Here is a 17808-nt window from a genome sequence, read left to right on the forward strand (position 1 = left end):
CTCTTGCTGGATTTGAACTGCAAGCCGATGAAATGACTTGCAGCTAAAGCCTGGTCTGTCTGTTAGGATCGCTGCCACCTATGCCCACCCCATGCAATAACACACAAACCTATCATTCTTTCTTCCATTGCTTTTCTTGGTAGTACCTCACTCTGATTCCAGCCACATTTTCCTCCGGATAAAATGATACTCCTTGAATAACCAGAGAACATGTAGTTTTGTGATGCCCTCCTTAACCTTTGCCATCAGTGTGGGAAGGTCATAGCAGATACAAAAGAAATACTGTATCACAAACTCAGTGTGAGCAAGACCACTTTTTCAAATAAATGCCTGCTGTCTCTAAGATTCACATCTATATTTCTAGGTGTACTCTAGGTATCACCGGTATGAATACGGTCCCAAGATGCCAAGGAGACAGCTGTACGTACAGAAACTGCAGAACTAATTCCACCACAAAATTATATGAAGGAGACTGTCAATTCTTTCTTGATAAAGATCAATCAGAAAAGGCATCCATAATGTACATGCAAAGCATCGAATCTGTAAGTACACCTGTCACTGTGTCAGAGTGACTTGTCTGATTTCATTCATCTTAGAGTTATAACGATGATTCAGATGAAAATTAGGCACTTTACATTGCTAGGCTGTTGATTGCCTTGGCGGGTTACTTAGTCTAGGGGTTTGTAACCCGCCTGGCAGTTCAGTTATTCCAGGGTCCCGCAGAGGCACTATCTGTAAGATATGAGCTGAGAGAGAAGAAGGAGGCCATGCTTCAGAGCCCCCATTTATTAGAGATGGGGTACAGCTTATATAGGGTAAGGAGTTGGGGGGTGGGCACAGGGGCCTGGGCTCTTGCCGCGTGGTTCACGTTGGTCACATGGTCCTCGTTGGTCACGTAGGCCAGGAAGTCACAACTAGGAGATAACACACCTAGTTCTCTAGATAGTTTGGAATGTGGGGCGGGTTCCGCTAACAGATTAACATTAACAGCCAATTTGGGTGTGGGGTAGGCTCTGTCAATAGAACGATTCTTAACACAATTAGGGGTGTGGGGTTCTCTGCAGACTCCCCAGGGTGATGGTTCCTGTAATGATTTTAGGAGGAAATTGGCTCCTGACAGATTCCCCCCCCCCTTTTTTATAAAGACAGGCAGCTATTAAGTGGAGGGTACCAGGTCAGAGTCAACCATGGTGTCAGATCTAAAGGAGAAGGGACTGGGACAAGGAGAGACCCTTCTCTCGAATGGTGAAGCAATTTACCTCTCCTGGGAACAGAGGGGTGTGTTATGATTCTTAGGTCGAGTGGGGACCAGGTGTTTTTTCCCCTTACCCGTCTTAGGATTCCCAGTACCCTGTCTTAGGTTGGGGAATGTCCTGCCACAAGTCACCCGTCCTTGGAGCTCCTCAAATAAAAGGTATCTAGCGAGATTTAAAGTAAGCAGATCACAGGGCACCCTGTCTTAGGCCATGTGGAGGGCACTTTCTCATGCCTGGCACCATGCCATGTTGAGCCGGTTTCTACAACCTCTGTATGGTGTGCTGTTTAGGCGAGGATCCACACTAACTCCCGTCATTGGGCCCCTGCATCTATCATTAATGAAAAGACTGTGAGGAGCTCCTCAAACAAAAAATATAATGATATAATTTGGGCACCAATAACTCCATCTTCCAGACAAGAAGAAAGGGCGTTTATTTTTAAACCCAGTATTTACCTTTTAGTCTGGCCTTAGGTATCCTCCTTTCTAAATGCCTACTCCACATAAAATTACGTGTGCTGCCTGCCAACAATTAGGGCAGTGTAAAAAGGATCAAAATCTAAAATTTTTAACATATGCATTAAACCCAAACACTTTACAGCGTGTGTCAAACCTTTCCCAACATCTATAAGTAGTTATAAGTATCATTAGGTCAATTCTAGTAAGAGTACAATGACAGATATTGTTGTTATTAAATACCACCAGTTCCAGTCTCTGAGCAACAGTGACAAGAACCCCAATCTTTCCCCTTCTTAAGTGAAGAGGGGTTAGTATTTTAATTAAAATGAGTTGTGTGTCCCAAAGATTAAAACAGATGTTTAGTCTGCATCTCAGCTCCAAAGCAAACAGAGTTTAAACTGTAGAAGGAGCTCAGCATTTGTGCTTCCGGGCAGGTGGGATTTCTGGGTGAGGTGAGCTGGATTTAGCTATCTGAAGCACATCCTAACAATTATCTCAGGCGGGTCAGGTCTCCCTGGACTCTGGAGGCAGAATTGACACCCTGCAGAGTGGCATAGCAGGTTTTGTTATCAGGCACTCCTCTCCTTGGGGACAGGAAAGACCAGACCAAGGACCTCTCCCCAGTTGCCTCTGGAACTCCTCTGTGGGATGTCCGCAGCCTCGACATCATCCAGGTCCAGATTTTATTTTTTTTCTGTGAAAAAAAGCACAAACATATCCTCGACCCCAAATATATATAGGTCGGGTTTTTTTTATAATGTATTGCAAGGGCTTTTCCACCTTGCCTTAGTAAAGGTTAGCTTGGTGTTATCACGCCAGACCCGTTTGCATCAAGATCTGCTTGCAACTTTTATGAGTTGCTTTTAAGGAGTTTTGTTACGCTTTACAATTTTTTTTACTTTAACCATATATGTAGTTTTTTTTATTGGAAGAGCCATTTGTAAAATTTAGCATAAAATTCTTTAAGGGATTTTTTGCTATAACATTAGCAAAATACAGTTGTGTGAATTGTAGCAATGATCATCTGGGAAAAGATTTTTGCCTTTGAATTGAGTAAAGGCAATTGTCCAGGAATCAGTTTTAAAATTATTTATGAATCTATTATTTAGTATAAGAAACATTGATTATAGTCAATATTTTGTCAAACCATTTTTTAGCTTTTATCCTGTCCTTTTGTATCAGACAGGCTACTGTTTTAAATTAAGAGTTTAATATCTTAACTAGCAAAACTGTTGTAGAATAAGTTTTATATTTAATATACACATTTGCCATAGCTGAATTATAATTAATATACTGTATTTATTGATTATTGTATACTTTACCTGTTGATTTATATTTTACCTGTTTGAGTACCTGTTAGGCAGTCTGTTTAAGCTTTATATTGGAAACTGTTTTTTGTAAGAATTTTATCTATTGGCTCAAGGTCTCCCATAAGAATATTATAACTAGAGCTTTAACCATTGGATATCTAATTAAAAGTTTGTAAGCTATCCTCCTCTTAAGTTTTAAGTCTGCCTTACAGATAGGAAAATGGAAAAAGGAAGCATTTTAACTAATAATGCTGGCCTCATTAGACACCAACATGTAGAAGAATGAAAATAGATCCATATCCATCTCCATGTACAAAACTTAAGTTTAAATGAGCCAAAGGCCTCAGCATATAAAAATTATGTTGAACCTCACATAGAAAAAATTTTTGAAGCACACTTTGCCACATCTCAAATATAGCCTCAGTGGCATAAACATTGTGAGAAACCATAAATTAGATCTCCTGAATTGAGAACCTTTTGTATAATAAGACTATAAAGTGGGAAAAGATTTTTACTTATCATAAATCACTTGAGATACAGTTGATCTTAAATATGACATGAGAAATAAGTATATTGATGTAGAGTTCAATGATACACGGTAAGTACTTATCTGCTATTATATATTATTAGCACTTCTGTACATTAATACTTAGCTAATTGTTCTTAACTATTATAATATTAAATCTACTTCAGTGTTAATTATATTTCACTTGAGTAATGCATATTTGTTAAATACATTCTCTCTCTCTCTCTCTCTCTCTCTCTCTCTCTCTCTCTCTCTCTCTCGGTTTTTCGAGACAGGGTTTTTCTGTGTAGCTTTGGTGCCTGTACTAGAACTCACTCTGTAGACCAGGCTGACCTCAAACTCACAGAGATCCTCCTGCCTCTGCCTCCTCAGTGCTAAGATGAAAGGTGTGTGCTACCACCACCTGACTTGTTTTTGAAAAAAAATAAGTTTTTAATACTCCTCCCAGAAACCACCAGTTGCCTGTGGTTCTTTGACTAGGGGTAGGGCCCTTGAAAGTCTGGGTCCTCCACATCCACATTAACATGTCCCTTGAAGTTGCCATTGTCTGGGTATTGTTTATGTGGCCATTTCTAGTAGAGACTTCCGCAGACTTCCATGTATTCTGACTCTTGTAATCTTACAATCTTCCTACCTCCTTTTCAAAATATTCCCTGATCATAGCAAGCTTTTTCTTTTGGACCACCAACCAGCTCCCAAATCATGACGTGGAGATGTATTACTAGTTATGAATGCTCACCTTAGCTTAGGCTTCTTTCTTGCTAGCTCTTGTTACTGAACCTGTTTCTCTTTATCTACATTTTGCCTCGGAACTTTACCTCTCCCCTTTCTCTCTCTCTCTCTCTCTCTCTCTCTCTCTCTCTCTCTCTCTCTCTCTCTCTCTCTCTCTCTGTGTGTGTGTGTGTGTGTGTGTGTATGTGTGTCTGTCTCTCTTTCTTTCTTCTTTACTTTCCCACTGTCTCCATATCATATCTGGCTGTCAGTTACCTGACTCTGCCCCAGGCATGTACCTCTCTCCCTTGTTCTCTTCTCCTTCTCTCCCATTCTTCTCAAGCCTAGATTTCTCCTTCTATTTATTTTCTCTGCTTGCTCCATCTATCCTTCTGTCTGCCTAGCTGTTGGCCATTCAGCAGGCAAAGTGAAACAAACCAACACATCATTATAATTAAACAAATGCATCTGAAACAAATGTAACACACCTTTACACAGTTAAAGTAATACTCCACAACATAGACAAATGTAACACATCTTTACATAGTTAAATATTCAACAACAATAGATGCAGGAGCTGTGATGTAGATTTATCCACTGGGGCTAGGCTCCACAAGATCTGTTGATCTCTTCATTGTATCTAGTTGTGGTTTTTGGGATGGACCCCATTATTGTAAAAAGAGACTTCTTTGATGAAGTACCACTACATCTATCTGTGGATGTAAGGATGAGGGACAAGAGACAAGTCGCACCGTGGTTGTTTAAGACTCAAGAAATCATATTATTTCATATTTTTATTTATATAAGATTCTAAGCACATGTGCACACACACATACACACAGAGAGAGGAGGGGTTAAGACACGGGCTAGCAGTGCCCCTACACATGAACCACAGACTAACAAGAACTCCAGTACCATGTGATTGGTCAGGGCAGCCCAATCAATATATTACTGATGCAGCCCTTGATTACATTTCAGACCTTGATAATTAGCCCCTATTGCTGAATACACCACACATTCAGGGCATAGGACTCAGATGACCTAAGCTGATTCTAACCTAAGAGCCTCTTTCCTGTGGTCTAACTTCTATGGTTCCAGAAAAAAACTATGCAAGCTGCCAAGGGAGGGAAGCAATTAAACAGTTCTCCAACTGCAACACCTATGAGTCAGGACAATGACCAGCATGGCAAGATAAGCATAAAGGTGCAATAATGTCACTCAACAGGTTGGTGGCGGCCAACGGCTGTCTAATTGGATTTGAGTCAAGCTTGGTACTGTCAACATCACCAGCTTCCATGGCTAGTGAGGTCCTGGACCTTAGCAAAGAATCAACTACTGCCACTTTTCTAGCTTAGTTACTTTGACATCCTAACACCAAACATACACTCGCTTTATTTTTTCAGATTGTTTTTTAAGTACATGAAATAGTAATTTTCTACATTTTACTACACTTTTAGGTGACTGAATTCTGCAAAGATGAAAACCATAACCAAGAGGCTCCAAGTCTACATAATGAAAAGTGCAATCAGAGAAGCACATGGGACGTAATCAGCAGTTCTGAGGATTTTATTGACAACGTGCCCATGGACACGCCACCCTCTCCACCCACCTTCTCGCTGCTGAAAATCCATGAGAGAATCGCATGCCTCGTTCTTGATGTGTCTGGGAGTATGACTGTAAGTTCATGTCTCATTTTGTCTTATAGGGTAGGAATGGGGATAACTGAAAGACAAAAAACAAACAAACAAAACAAAAAACCCTCAACACTACTTGTTATGTGGATTTTTAAAAACTGTATGATGTCATAAAGTACTATTACTTCCTGAGATCATAACCTGAAAGATATTGAAAAAATATTTTGCTTAGAGAAAGGCATCTAAGATCAGCTAACCTAAGGAATTCCCTTTAGTGGGAACACGATATTGAAATAACATTGTTTTTAACCATGGATCCTCCACACGAGGGAAAAATGAGACTGCTGTATATTAGTGTGTGCTTAGACTCCAGTTCAGCTTAAGCGACAAGATCAATGAGCAGAATGCCTAACATGGTATCCTGTTATTTCCCAGCTGCTCAAGTGCTCTCCTCAGACATAAAAAGAACAGCATCACCGTGAAGAACAAATGGCTCCATGTAGTCTTTCCTTTATTCTGTTATCAGGCACCGAATAGCAGGCATTGTGCTAGACTTTGAAAACAGAGGTGCATGTTCTTGAGAAGTCCATAGTTCCTTTTGGATGAGCTGTGGAAGTATGTTCTTGTAATACTAGAATTTGGGAGACTAAGCAAGTTCAATGTCTGTGGGTTGCACAGTGGGAGCCTGTCTTAGAAAGCAAACCAAACAAGGAGATATTTTTATAGTCTAGTAATGTTTTCTCTCCCCTCACCCTTTCCTATCTGCCTACATCAATCCTGCCATCTAAAACTTAAGAGAGAGGCTGGTTTTTGTCAGGAGAAGGACTGGACTCGTAGGGTACTGAAAGCTGCTGATTCTTTTGCATATCTCTACTTCTGAATATTCTATCAACACTGCATCTGCCTCTCTTAGTCAGAGCAAGAATTCTACTAGGAACCTGAACCACATCCAATCCAGAGTTCATAACATTTGTGTGACAAATAATCAGATGTCATGTGATAAAGTATTCAGAATGACTGCACAGTGGCAAAGGGACGGGCATGCTAAAGCAGAAATTAAAGCTTCAGTGGATAAGGGAAGGTGGTTGCTGAAAGGGCAAAGAGCAATAGAAATTGGTGAAATGAGCCTCAATAACATGAGGGTTTGTGAAAGACAAAAGAATGCTCAGAAGTCCCACATGTGAGTAGTCCTAGAAATGTCTTACAAGAGAAGAGATTGCTGATTCAAAGATGAGGAGCCTACTCCAGACAGGGTACTAGTAGATTCAGGTTAAAGGCAAAACCGGGCTGGTGGGATGAAGATAATAATAATAATAATAGTAATAATAATGGCAGAAAACAGCTCAGTGGGTAAAGGCACTCGCAGCTAAGCCTAACGACTTGAGTTCAAACTCGGGTTCAAATGTGGAAGGTAAGCTCTGACTCACTGTAGCTGCCCTCTAACCTCTGCGTGTGTTCCATGACATGTGTGCTGTGGCACAAGTATCCTTGGACAGCCACACACTCACCATACAAACCAAACGTAATAAAAAAACAGAAAAGAAAGAAGACAAAAACAACAGAGAAGCAGGTAGAGCAAAGCTCTGGATATGTAGGGGCTTTGTTGTGATTTGGTTCAAGAAGGTCCCAAGCAAATTTGGGTATGGGTTGCAAGGAGGATCTAGAGAAAACAAATGCATGAAGTGTGCCTTCCAGGTATTCATCTAGTGAAGAGAGATGATTGCTGGTGAGTTAGCAAAAAGCCGATGCAGTCAGCCCACTGGAGGAGAAGCAGTGGGGAAGGTTAGCAGAAGGTGACAGGGCAGACCGACCTTCTCAGAATTACCTGGAACTCAGGTAAATTTCACCCTTGAGGAGACTGCTCCATCCTGAATTGGTCAGTTCAGCTGTGTTTGGAGACCAGGAAAGTCTGATTGGGGTTTGAACTGTAGGTTATAAATTTTAACAGGAGTGGCCACAGTGGGAATTGTGCCACTAAGATGAGAGTCACTGCCTTAGTGTCGATGCAAGCTGCACCTTTAACTTGGGGAGTTAGCGACTGGGAACCCCTTCTTATGTGTCCCATGCTACACATAACCACACTTCATATATTTACCAGTTAAAAAATTACAATTGCTTTCTTTGACAGTACAAATTAATAGTTATAGACCATTCTTGCCAATAAACTTCATGCACCCCTTTTATGAGGTCTGCCCTTACCACCCAATTGAAAATCACTTAGTTTTTTTCTCCTTATCATTTTTCAATCAGATTTCTGATCGCCTCAATCGATTGAAGCAAGCAGCACAATATTTTCTAATTCAGATCATTGAAGATGGGTCCTGGGTAGGAATGGTCCACTTTAATAGCCAGGCCACTACTAAAAGTGAGATGATCCAAATAAACAGTGATGCTGAGAGAAGCAAGCTTCGGGAACTCTTGCCTTCAAGTGCCGGTGGAGGGACCTCCATCTGCAGTGGAATCCGACGTGCATTCGAGGTGAAAATCTACTGCAAATGCATCTTGTTCTCTGTTTTGTTTTTAGAGCCTTTCTTTGTGAAGCTGCTGTTCTTACTTGCCTCCTCATTTTGACATAAATAATCTCAAAAGGCTTAAGACAAAGCACACACAAAAAAGAGAAACTTTGATATATGTTACCTTAGCACTTGGAAGGATCAGAAATTCAAGGTCATCTTTGGCTAGATCATCTGAGGATAGCATGAGAAACATGAGACCCTGTCTCAAGTAAATGTAAATAACTCTCACTTCAACATGCTTAGAACATTTATTTAAGTATCCAAAAGATTTCTAATTTGGAGTCCATCACCATTTTTGCTTTGTTTTGTCTTTTGATTTTTGAGACAGAGTTTCTCTATGTAACCCAGGCTGTCCTGAAATATAGACCAGGCTGGCCTCAGATCAGAGATTCATGAGCCACCGCCTCACAAGTGCTGGAATTAAAGATGTGTGCCACTACCACCTGGCAGAATCTATTACCTTTTAACATTGATATTTAATGCATCTGGCTGTATGTACAACTGATTTTGTATGCTGTAGACTTGTTCAGAGTGTATCAGGGGAAGAAAATGCAGTCCATATTTTGAATATCTATTTGCTTGGGTTTTTCAGATGCTTCTGTCATTTAGTCATGGGAGTTTTTCATGATGCCTGAGCCCACCTATCTTTCAGTTGAACAAATATCCCCTGTATTTAGGAGACAGAAAAATAATATGTTTGTGCTCTCCCAGGACCATTGAGTATAAATTCTATGATTCTAAAATAGAAATTATCTCTTCTTTCTTACACTTTTTCTATTCAACTTCTTTTTGTAAATTCTCCTTCAGGATAGCTGATCTAGTATAATAATGGTATTCTGAATTATGCTTGCAGGTACTTAAAATTGGAGGTTTCGAAATCAATGGAGCTGAAATTGTGCTGATGAGTGATGGGGAGGACAGCACTGCGAAAGAGTGTGTTGATGAGGTGAAAGAGAGCGGATCCGTAGTTCACTTCATTGCCTTGGGACCAAATTATGAGCACGCTGTGAAAAACATGAGCGATCTAACAGGTGAAACACGATCTCCATATTACAGACTTCCAATTGCTGTATATGAATATAGAACTGATGCTCAACCACGTCTTCTAAGCTTCATTCTGCAAAAGTCAGGCCAGGGATTGGAGAACAAAGTCAAACAGACACAACCTCTGTCCTCATTACCTCGTAGTTCAATAGACTGGAAAAGCACGTAAAACTGTCAATCCAAACACATGGCTCACACTCCTTCATAACAGCAAAAGCATAGAATAGAGTTAAACTGAGGCAAACAAGCCTTCCATGTTCCCAACATGTTGTAAAAGTGGAGGTTTCCAAGCTGGGACTTGAACAAAGTGTGGGTTTTTTTTCCCCAGGAAAAAAAGGCAATGAGAAAATACAAAATTTCTTGATAAGCGTTAACTGTGGTGACTGCTATTTTAATATACATATGTGGTGGAAACTGATTACATACTTCTAGTACCTTCTTAAACACAGTAGAGAATGCAGAGCCAATAATACAAGTATCAATTACTACACTGATTTAGCTTTCATGGTAACAGATATATACACTTGCTTTTTGTGGCTTGCTATACAAATTCTTAACACTTCAAACACTTTTATGGCCATCTATACAATTTATTTTGTCACAAATACTCTAACCAACAATAGTGCTTTTTTTGAACTTGTCTCCACTGCTTGTCAGTTCATCTCCACAGCTCCAGTTGTTGGCAAGATACCTCAATACAGCAACTCTTTCGTCTTTCCAATTCTCTGCTTCTAATCTATTTTCTTCTGAAAAAAATCTAAATGATGTAGATAAGGGTTAATAATTCCCCTAAAGGACTGTATAAAATCTGTGAGCTTAAATATGCACAACTGTAGTGCCTTTCATTGTCAACAACAACAAAATGACAAACCTCATTCAACAGAGGTTTCTATACTGAGGCAATAAGGTGGGTTTTGCTTCACAGTTAGGATGCATTATAGTCAATTAACATTTCAGAGATGATCTTAACGATTTTCTGAAAATTTACTTGATCTATATGGAAACTTTGACTTTATTTTAACTGCTACCTTGTTAATCATTAAAATGTGATAAATACACGTGTTCTACAAAAACAAAAAAACTTACTCATTCACATTGTAGGAGGCTCGTTTGACAGTTCTACAGATGTAGCCCAGAACAATGGTCTCATGGATGCTTTTGGAGCTCTTACTTCAGAAAATGCTGATGTCACCCAGAAGTCAATTCAGGTCAGCGTTTTCCCATCCCTAGAGGTTTTATGGTTGTTTTTGCCATAACCAAGAAAAGGTACAAGGGCAGAACACGTGAAACCATGCGAAAGGAGACATTTATAGATAAGATATGTTCAAAACTTTAGGTGGTGGCTTTTTTAATGTGTAGAAAGAGTAGAGATAAATTCCTTCTTTCTCACTTGAGATACCTGCGGTAAGTTTTTAAATAGAGAAAAACAAAAAGAAAGCACAAATTTTCAAAGCCAAGCTGTATTCATATACATGATGGGTGAAAATAACAAAGGTAAAAGGGGACCAGCTGGAAGCATGGTACAATCATCTGAGTCGATGGGAATTTGGGTTTGGTGGTGGTGCTTGGAATACAAAGGAAAAACTGTGCCCCACATTCATTTCTCTTAATGCCATTGTGGGACCAAAATGACCTTGTTTTCAAAGACTTGCTGAAGAAGAGGCAAAATGTGTGGGTGACATTCACACTCATATTTACTCCAAATCCATTTAAAGTCTTGCCTGCTTAACCTGGGACCAAAATTTTAGGCAACAGAGTTATGCTTGAAAGAATTTTCTTTCTATTAGGACTGAAGCTGTTTGGGGTTGAGGTTGGGATGGAGTAGAAATGATACATTCTATTTTTCCTAAAATGACACCCCTAGGAAGCACACACATGGGTGAAGCTGGATAGCCTAAGACATCATGTTAGGTGAAATAAGCCAAGCATAAAACGATGAGATGTCTGGTCTCATGTATACCTGAAATCTAAAATAGCTGAATTGATAGAAAAGAATAAAAACCATAATAAGCATCAACTGGTAAGATGTGAGGATCAGAGAGATGTTAGGAAATAGATACAAACTTTCAGTTAGGTAATAAGTTCAGGAGATGTATTATTAAGCATAATGACTACTATAATTGATAGCATGCATATCATATTTGGTGCAATAGATTAGAAAGTGAATTTAAGTATTCTCAATGTGTAGTGAGAAAATGCTTGTGTTAATTAGCTCTTGGCCCATTTATAATGTTTCAAAACATTATGTTTACATGATAAACACGCAATTGCAATTTTGTGATTTTAAAAATAATGTAATATGTTGACTCTCCTCAGCTAAGAGCTTTCAACAAAGATGAATCACTCCTTTATGTCTTCTCTCAGAGAAAGACCTGGCTTTTGTTTTCTCTTTTCCCAGGATTTTATCCTTCACAACCAGTTTTCCTTTTTTTGAACAGACTCCATGTGCAATGCTTCACCCTCAATCTTATGTGAAAAAAATTACTTAAAGATTTCTCTTTAACAATCTATCCAAGAAAGCTTGTCTCAACTGTCTTTTTCGTCTTCCTAGGAACTGAACCTAAAGTCTCCAATGCACTAGACAAGTGTCCTATCCCAGATTCTTACCTGTCTTTGCTTTTCTTTGGACGCCTTTACTCTGCCTCAATTAAAATACTCTAATTACCCCAAGTGTAATTTGGGTCATCAGCCAGATGAGTAAGCATGTCACATATACACATAGCTTAGACCAACCCTCTGTGGGTTTTAGCATCCTCTGATGCCAAAATTCAGCACGAGCATTCTCCCAGAAAGCTAAGAACACATAGCAGGATCACAGCCTCAACTCTCCAACTGATGTTTCCCCTTTGAATGTCCTATTATACCCTGTCCTTTTTTCAGCCCCTGTATTTCTAACCTTGTAGCTGTCGTATAGAAAGAAGACTTCAGAAAGATGGCAAATCTGTTGTTAGGAAGAGACAAGGGGAATGCTAGGAATTTGAATCCACCACATAGGGTGACCAGGTCAAGCATGACAACATAAGAACCCTTTTTGAGAAGGAGGGAGAGGAAAAGAGAGAGAACTCTAAGGTAGTTAAGAATTTGTAAGATGACTTCCAGAGCAAATATAAAGAATTATCTGGAGAAGACAGAAGAATAAAACCATTTTCTTCTGTAGTCATTAAGTTTTGTTGTGATTGTTGTTTGTATGTTTTGTATTTAAACAGCTTGAAAGTAAAGGAGTTAAACTGGACAACAATCACTGGCTGAATGGCACTGTGGTAATTGATAGCACCGTGGGAAAGGACACTTTCTTTCTTGTGACATGGATGAGATCAGCTCCTGGCATTTCTCTATGGGATCCCAAAGGAACACAAATCACAAATTTCACAATGGACACAGCTTCCAAAATGGCCTATTTCAGTATCCCAGGAATAGCTCAGGTAAGCCACTAGCTTTTCAATTTACCCTCAACTAATATTTTCCCAAAGAGGCCCTAAAGTCATTGTGAATATGACTGCCAACAATTTTACCATTTTCAAAATGAAAATAAAATTTATATACTTTCATTACCTGTGAAATCCTAAAAACTGTGATGTCCAGGTAAAGGTAAAATGAATTTATGGGTTGATAGAAAGGAAGGTATCTGAGAACACCGAGGAAGAAACATGAAGAGTCTGTGTGATTCGGTGTGCCGTCTTTTCTCACTGATTCTCGCGGAAACAGAGACTCTCTGATACTGAGGCCAAAGAATGAGGGCACAGCAAGGCAGACTTATCAGGGCACTGTTTTCCAATGGAGAAATCACAGAAGGTGAACACCATGCTCAGCACTATCTGGGCTCCCTGTCTGAACCATTTCCAATTTACAAAGAATTAAGATCTTTGTAAAACCACAAAACTTCTGTGATCTATTTTAAAATCACATAATGGAAAAACAATATAGTCAGAGTCTAAATGTTTACTGCATGTTTCCATCGAAATATTTAGGCGGGCACTTGGACTTACAACCTTGAAGCCAAATCAGACCAAGAAATACTAACAATTACAGTAAGCTCCCGAGCAGCAAGTTCTTCTGTGTCACCCATCACTGTAAATGCTAAAATGAACAGAGACACCGGCAGTTTCCCCAGCCCTATGATCGTTTATGCAGAAGTTCTACAAGGGTACACACCCATCATCGGAGCCCACGTGACAGCTATCATAGAATCGAATAGTGGAATCATCGAAGAGCTCGAGCTGCTGGACAATGGTGCAGGTAAGCCGCAGCCTTTTGTGGATAAGCCTATATTGTTATAGTTCAAAGTGTGTTATGGTTCCTGAGGCAGTGGGTACAACAAGATGGGAACCTGATGAGTTAAGACAGACAGATTCTAGATGAATAGCAAGGCCAGCAGGAAATGCAATCAGGTAAGTCCTACAAAGTGTTTAGCAAGCGTCTCACACTTGATAACCATTCAATAAATGTCATCTGCTGCCAAAATCATGTTCGTAATCTTTGCAGGCAATGCCTGTCTCCAGCTAAGACAGGCTCATGCAAAAGACTGAGAAGATAAGCAAGAATTCCAGTTACATGCTTCTTGGAGGAGCATCACCAAGAAAGCATTGTCAAAGCATCCAAGACAATGCACAAATAATTTTGTGGGAGGGGTACAGAACCTGGCATCCTGACAGGGAAAGGGAGAGAAGCAAGAGTGAGTCCCCACAGCTGAAACAAAGCACTTAGTCATGAGAGCCAGGACCCGGAAGAAGGTAGAGGCACCACATAGAGGAAGACTTAGCTCTGCAGCATCAGATGCCAGGTCTCACTGGCAGGAAGCTAGGACCTTTGCTGGCTGTTCTCTGTCCTCCGGTCTGTAGGGTGAGTGGGGCACTCACTGCACTCCGTGGGTTCTGTAAATGGAACCTTGTGTTGAAGTCAGTGAACAAAATAACCAGTCTGGTCTACACTGGAATTAGTAAAGTTGTCTATCAGTGCATTTTGCAATATATCATCTTACAATTTTGTCTTCAGCTATATTTGACTGTCATTGTGGGGGGGGTCCTCTTTCTCCCCCAGAGGCAGTAGTGGTGAAAGAAAGCTTTGTATGAGACCCATGAGCACGAACAGAGACAGGCTTCCAGAAGACAGTCTTCAGTGAATCAGCTCAACTTTATTTCAGTATATAAGGAATATATAGGATTGGGGAGCCTGGAGACAAACCCTAATTTGCTTTAAGTGGCACACTCTGATCATCCAGCTCCTACCTAGCACAAGTCTTAGTTACCATATGTGCAGCAAGGGAGCCTTCTAGCAGGGATCTATCTCAGGGTTCACGCTAAAGGTAAGTCAGGCATCTGGTTTAGAGAGGCCGGCATCTGGGTTAGAGGCTGTTTCCAGATGAGGTCAGTCCTCCAGGCCCAGGGACATTCTCCAGACAAGGGCACATAGACACAGGAAGTTCTGCTGGAGGGAGGTAACCTCATGATGCCCAGCTCTTGAGATAAGCTGCCAGGCAGAAATGTTCCAACATTCTTGGATTGACTTCCATGTTTTCTTTAATTGCAATGGTAATTCTACAACTACCTCCCACCTCTTTGCAGTCCCACAAACCCATCTACACTGAATATAACTGCATGATTCTTGCTTCATTTATTGAAGGAAGATAAGCATTTAGTTCATTGGGAAATAAGCTAATTTGAAATGCCTTTACTGGAAGAACAAATAAGACTTTGACTAACAATAGCTGATGCAAGCATCATCACACTTTTTTATACAGAGGAATCATCTGAAGGACTTGCTAAAAAGAGAATTTTTTAGCAGAGGTGCTGCCATAGATAGTGTGGGAAATTTGCATGTCTAAAAATCCCCAGGCTTCTAGAGCAATACAGAGACTGCTAATGCAAGAGCCTTATTTTCTCCTCTTCTGATTAGAATGGGAAATACAGTTCACAACTTATCAGGTGACTTTCAATGCTCATAATTTCATGAGTGTACTTATTTCTGAGATCCTCCAAGTATTTATTCCAGTGGGAAAATGGGTTTTCCTATGTTGGACTAGAGAAATAATTAAACAAGAGAACACAGACTTTTAAAAAAAGGAAAGAAACACAGAAGTTATTTATTATGAAGCAAAATAAGTATATTTAGTTGCCTATGATAAGTGATGACAATTAAATCTTGCATAAAGATGCATTTACCGTAGCAGGGACCTTGAAATGATAATAATAATAATTAAGAAAATTGAAAGTCAACCAATTGGCAGAGAAATTGTAAGAAGAGTCTATGGCCTCTGTATACGTTTGTAGGACATAGAAAAATAGACGTTAAATATTTATTATATACATGCAATTATCATTGTGCATAAGCGTGTTACATGAATGCAGATGTGTTCATTCCACAGGATATACAATTCAATAATGTATTATTTAGGCAGGGCATGAGGGAAATATACTCCATTCAAATGTGAAATAGTAAATGAGGGTCAAGAATATGCCCATAGCAGCCCCTGTGCGGTTGGAAAGCACACCAGCTCCTCATTTGTTACCATGACTGTAATTTACTTCTTTCTGTCTTCAACAAGGGGCTGATACACCAGCTCCTCATTTGTTACCATGACTGTAATTTATTTCTCTATATCTTTAACAAGGGGCTGATACTTTCAAGGATGATGGCGTCTACTCCAGGTACTTCACAGCTTATTCAGAAAATGGAATATACAGCTTAAAAGTGCGGGCTGACGGAGGAACAAATTCTGCCAGGAAAAGCTTACGGCATCCGTCAAGTAGAGCCGCCTACATCCCGGGCTGGGTAGTGAATGGTAAGTAACTCACATTATCATAAACCCAGGGAATAATATTCGCAATTTGATATGATGGAGGCTCCAAACATTTTACAATTCAAAATATAACTTTCCCCATTTCTAGAATGAGATCTTCATATAATTGTCTCTGAGTTAACTCAATCTAAGTCTCACAAACAGTAGACACAGAAAACGTATCAGCTATTATTAGGTTAGTGTGGAACACCCTTCCATGTCAACAATGATGTGTTAACCTTTCAGCTCAGGATAAAGGAAGCAGCCCACTATACTATGAGTTGCAGTGCCAGCCAGTGGGAAAATCTGTCCTCTGGGTTCCATGAGCTTCAATGGTTTTAAGTTTTCCTTTCCTTGCTCCTTATCTTGTGACTTTGGGGGTCTTTTTAAGCAATGGAGTAAATCAGGAGCATCATTCCTTAGCACGTCCAGCATGGAAGGAAGGATGTCATCTGAGTGTCAAGGATAGAACTGGCATTGATTTCTCTAGACGCGTTTCTAATCGGAAATGACTTGAGAATAAAGCAATACTTTTCTTAAGGCTTATACTAGTGAGGCATGGTGACACACACCTGTGACCCCATCACTTAGGGGACAGAGGCAGGAGGACAAGGATTTCAAGATTAACCTTGCCTACTTAAGTGCATTTGAGGCTCGCCTAAACTTAATGCCACCTTGTTTGGTTTTGGATTTATTTTTATTTTGTTTTGTTAATTCATATAACAAATTACATAGCATTCTTATTCAGTGAAGTTTTCATTTCAAAGGAAGTTGTTGTCCAATTTTATTTGATAACATCTTGGTAAGGATTCTGGAGGAAGACATTTCCCATTAATTGAATGCTTATGATTGTAGCACATAATAAAATCCAGCTATATAAGGGAAAGGGAAAGAAAAAAAGAAAAACAGGTAGGGTCAGGAAGTTGATTGACCAAACTCCAAAAACACTAGCTCAGTTTCATGCAGTTTAAACTAGAGAATTTTAAATGCAGGTGAAATTGAAGGGAACCCACCACGACCTGAAACAACAGAGGCTACTCAGCCAGTCCTGGAGAATTTCAGCAGAGCAGCATCTGGAGGTGCATTTATCGTATCTGATGTTCCATCTGGTCCTTTGCCTGACCTGTACCCCCCAAGTCAAATCACAGACCTTCAGGCTGCGCTTGATGGGGAAGAGATCAGCCTAACATGGACAGCACCGGGAGATAATTTTGATACTGGAAAAGGTAAGAACAAAGAGTCATGCAGGTTTGACTCAGGTGAGGTGTGTCCAATGTGATGCAATAGCAGACAGGTTACAAGTGAGAGTGGTTTCTCACTGAGAACTCAGCCAAGTGGGAATTTTATGATCTGATACTTTATAATTTATTAAGAAGATCTTGCTTTTCATGCAAGTGATTAAAAGTCAGACAGTTTTTATTGAAAAATAGGTAAGACTTTCGATATGAGCATACTTTACATGTTAAATATTTTTGAGAATAACTACAAAGAAATTTAACATGGTAAGATGCAGCAACTAACCCATAACATTTCTCTTAGCTCAACAGTATATCATAAGAATAAGTGAAAATATTACTG

The 17808-nt window shown here is 39.8% G+C and overlaps 1 protein-coding gene across 1 annotated transcript; it reads left to right on the top strand.

The window, feature by feature from the left end:
* Positions 1 to 433: 433 nt before the first annotated feature.
* On the top strand, positions 434 to 17509 carry LOC142854008 (calcium-activated chloride channel regulator 4A-like). The gene is made up of 9 exons (XM_075979151.1): positions 434 to 542; positions 5719 to 5937; positions 8146 to 8373; positions 9265 to 9442; positions 10557 to 10663; positions 12662 to 12877; positions 13424 to 13691; positions 16063 to 16233; positions 17223 to 17509. The coding sequence occupies exons 1-9, from the start codon at positions 519 to 521 to the stop codon at positions 17507 to 17509; spliced, it is 1698 nt and encodes a 565-aa protein (XP_075835266.1). The 5' UTR covers positions 434 to 518.
* Positions 17510 to 17808: the final 299 nt, after the last annotated feature.

Source organism: Microtus pennsylvanicus, chromosome 7 (assembly GCF_037038515.1).
Source record: "Microtus pennsylvanicus isolate mMicPen1 chromosome 7, mMicPen1.hap1, whole genome shotgun sequence".
In the NCBI taxonomy this organism is placed as follows: Eukaryota; Metazoa; Chordata; class Mammalia; order Rodentia; family Cricetidae; genus Microtus; species Microtus pennsylvanicus.

Bases quoted from the DNA above. Each gene is read 5' to 3' on its own strand.
- LOC142854008 (XM_075979151.1), top strand. From the start codon at position 519: ATGTACATGCAAAGCATCGAATCT. The intron at 10,664-12,661 runs GTCAGCGTTTTC...GTATTTAAACAG, and splicing joins TCACCCAGAAGTCAATTCAG to CTTGAAAGTAAAGGAGTTAA. The intron at 12,878-13,423 runs GTAAGCCACTAG...CGAAATATTTAG, and splicing joins GTATCCCAGGAATAGCTCAG to GCGGGCACTTGGACTTACAA.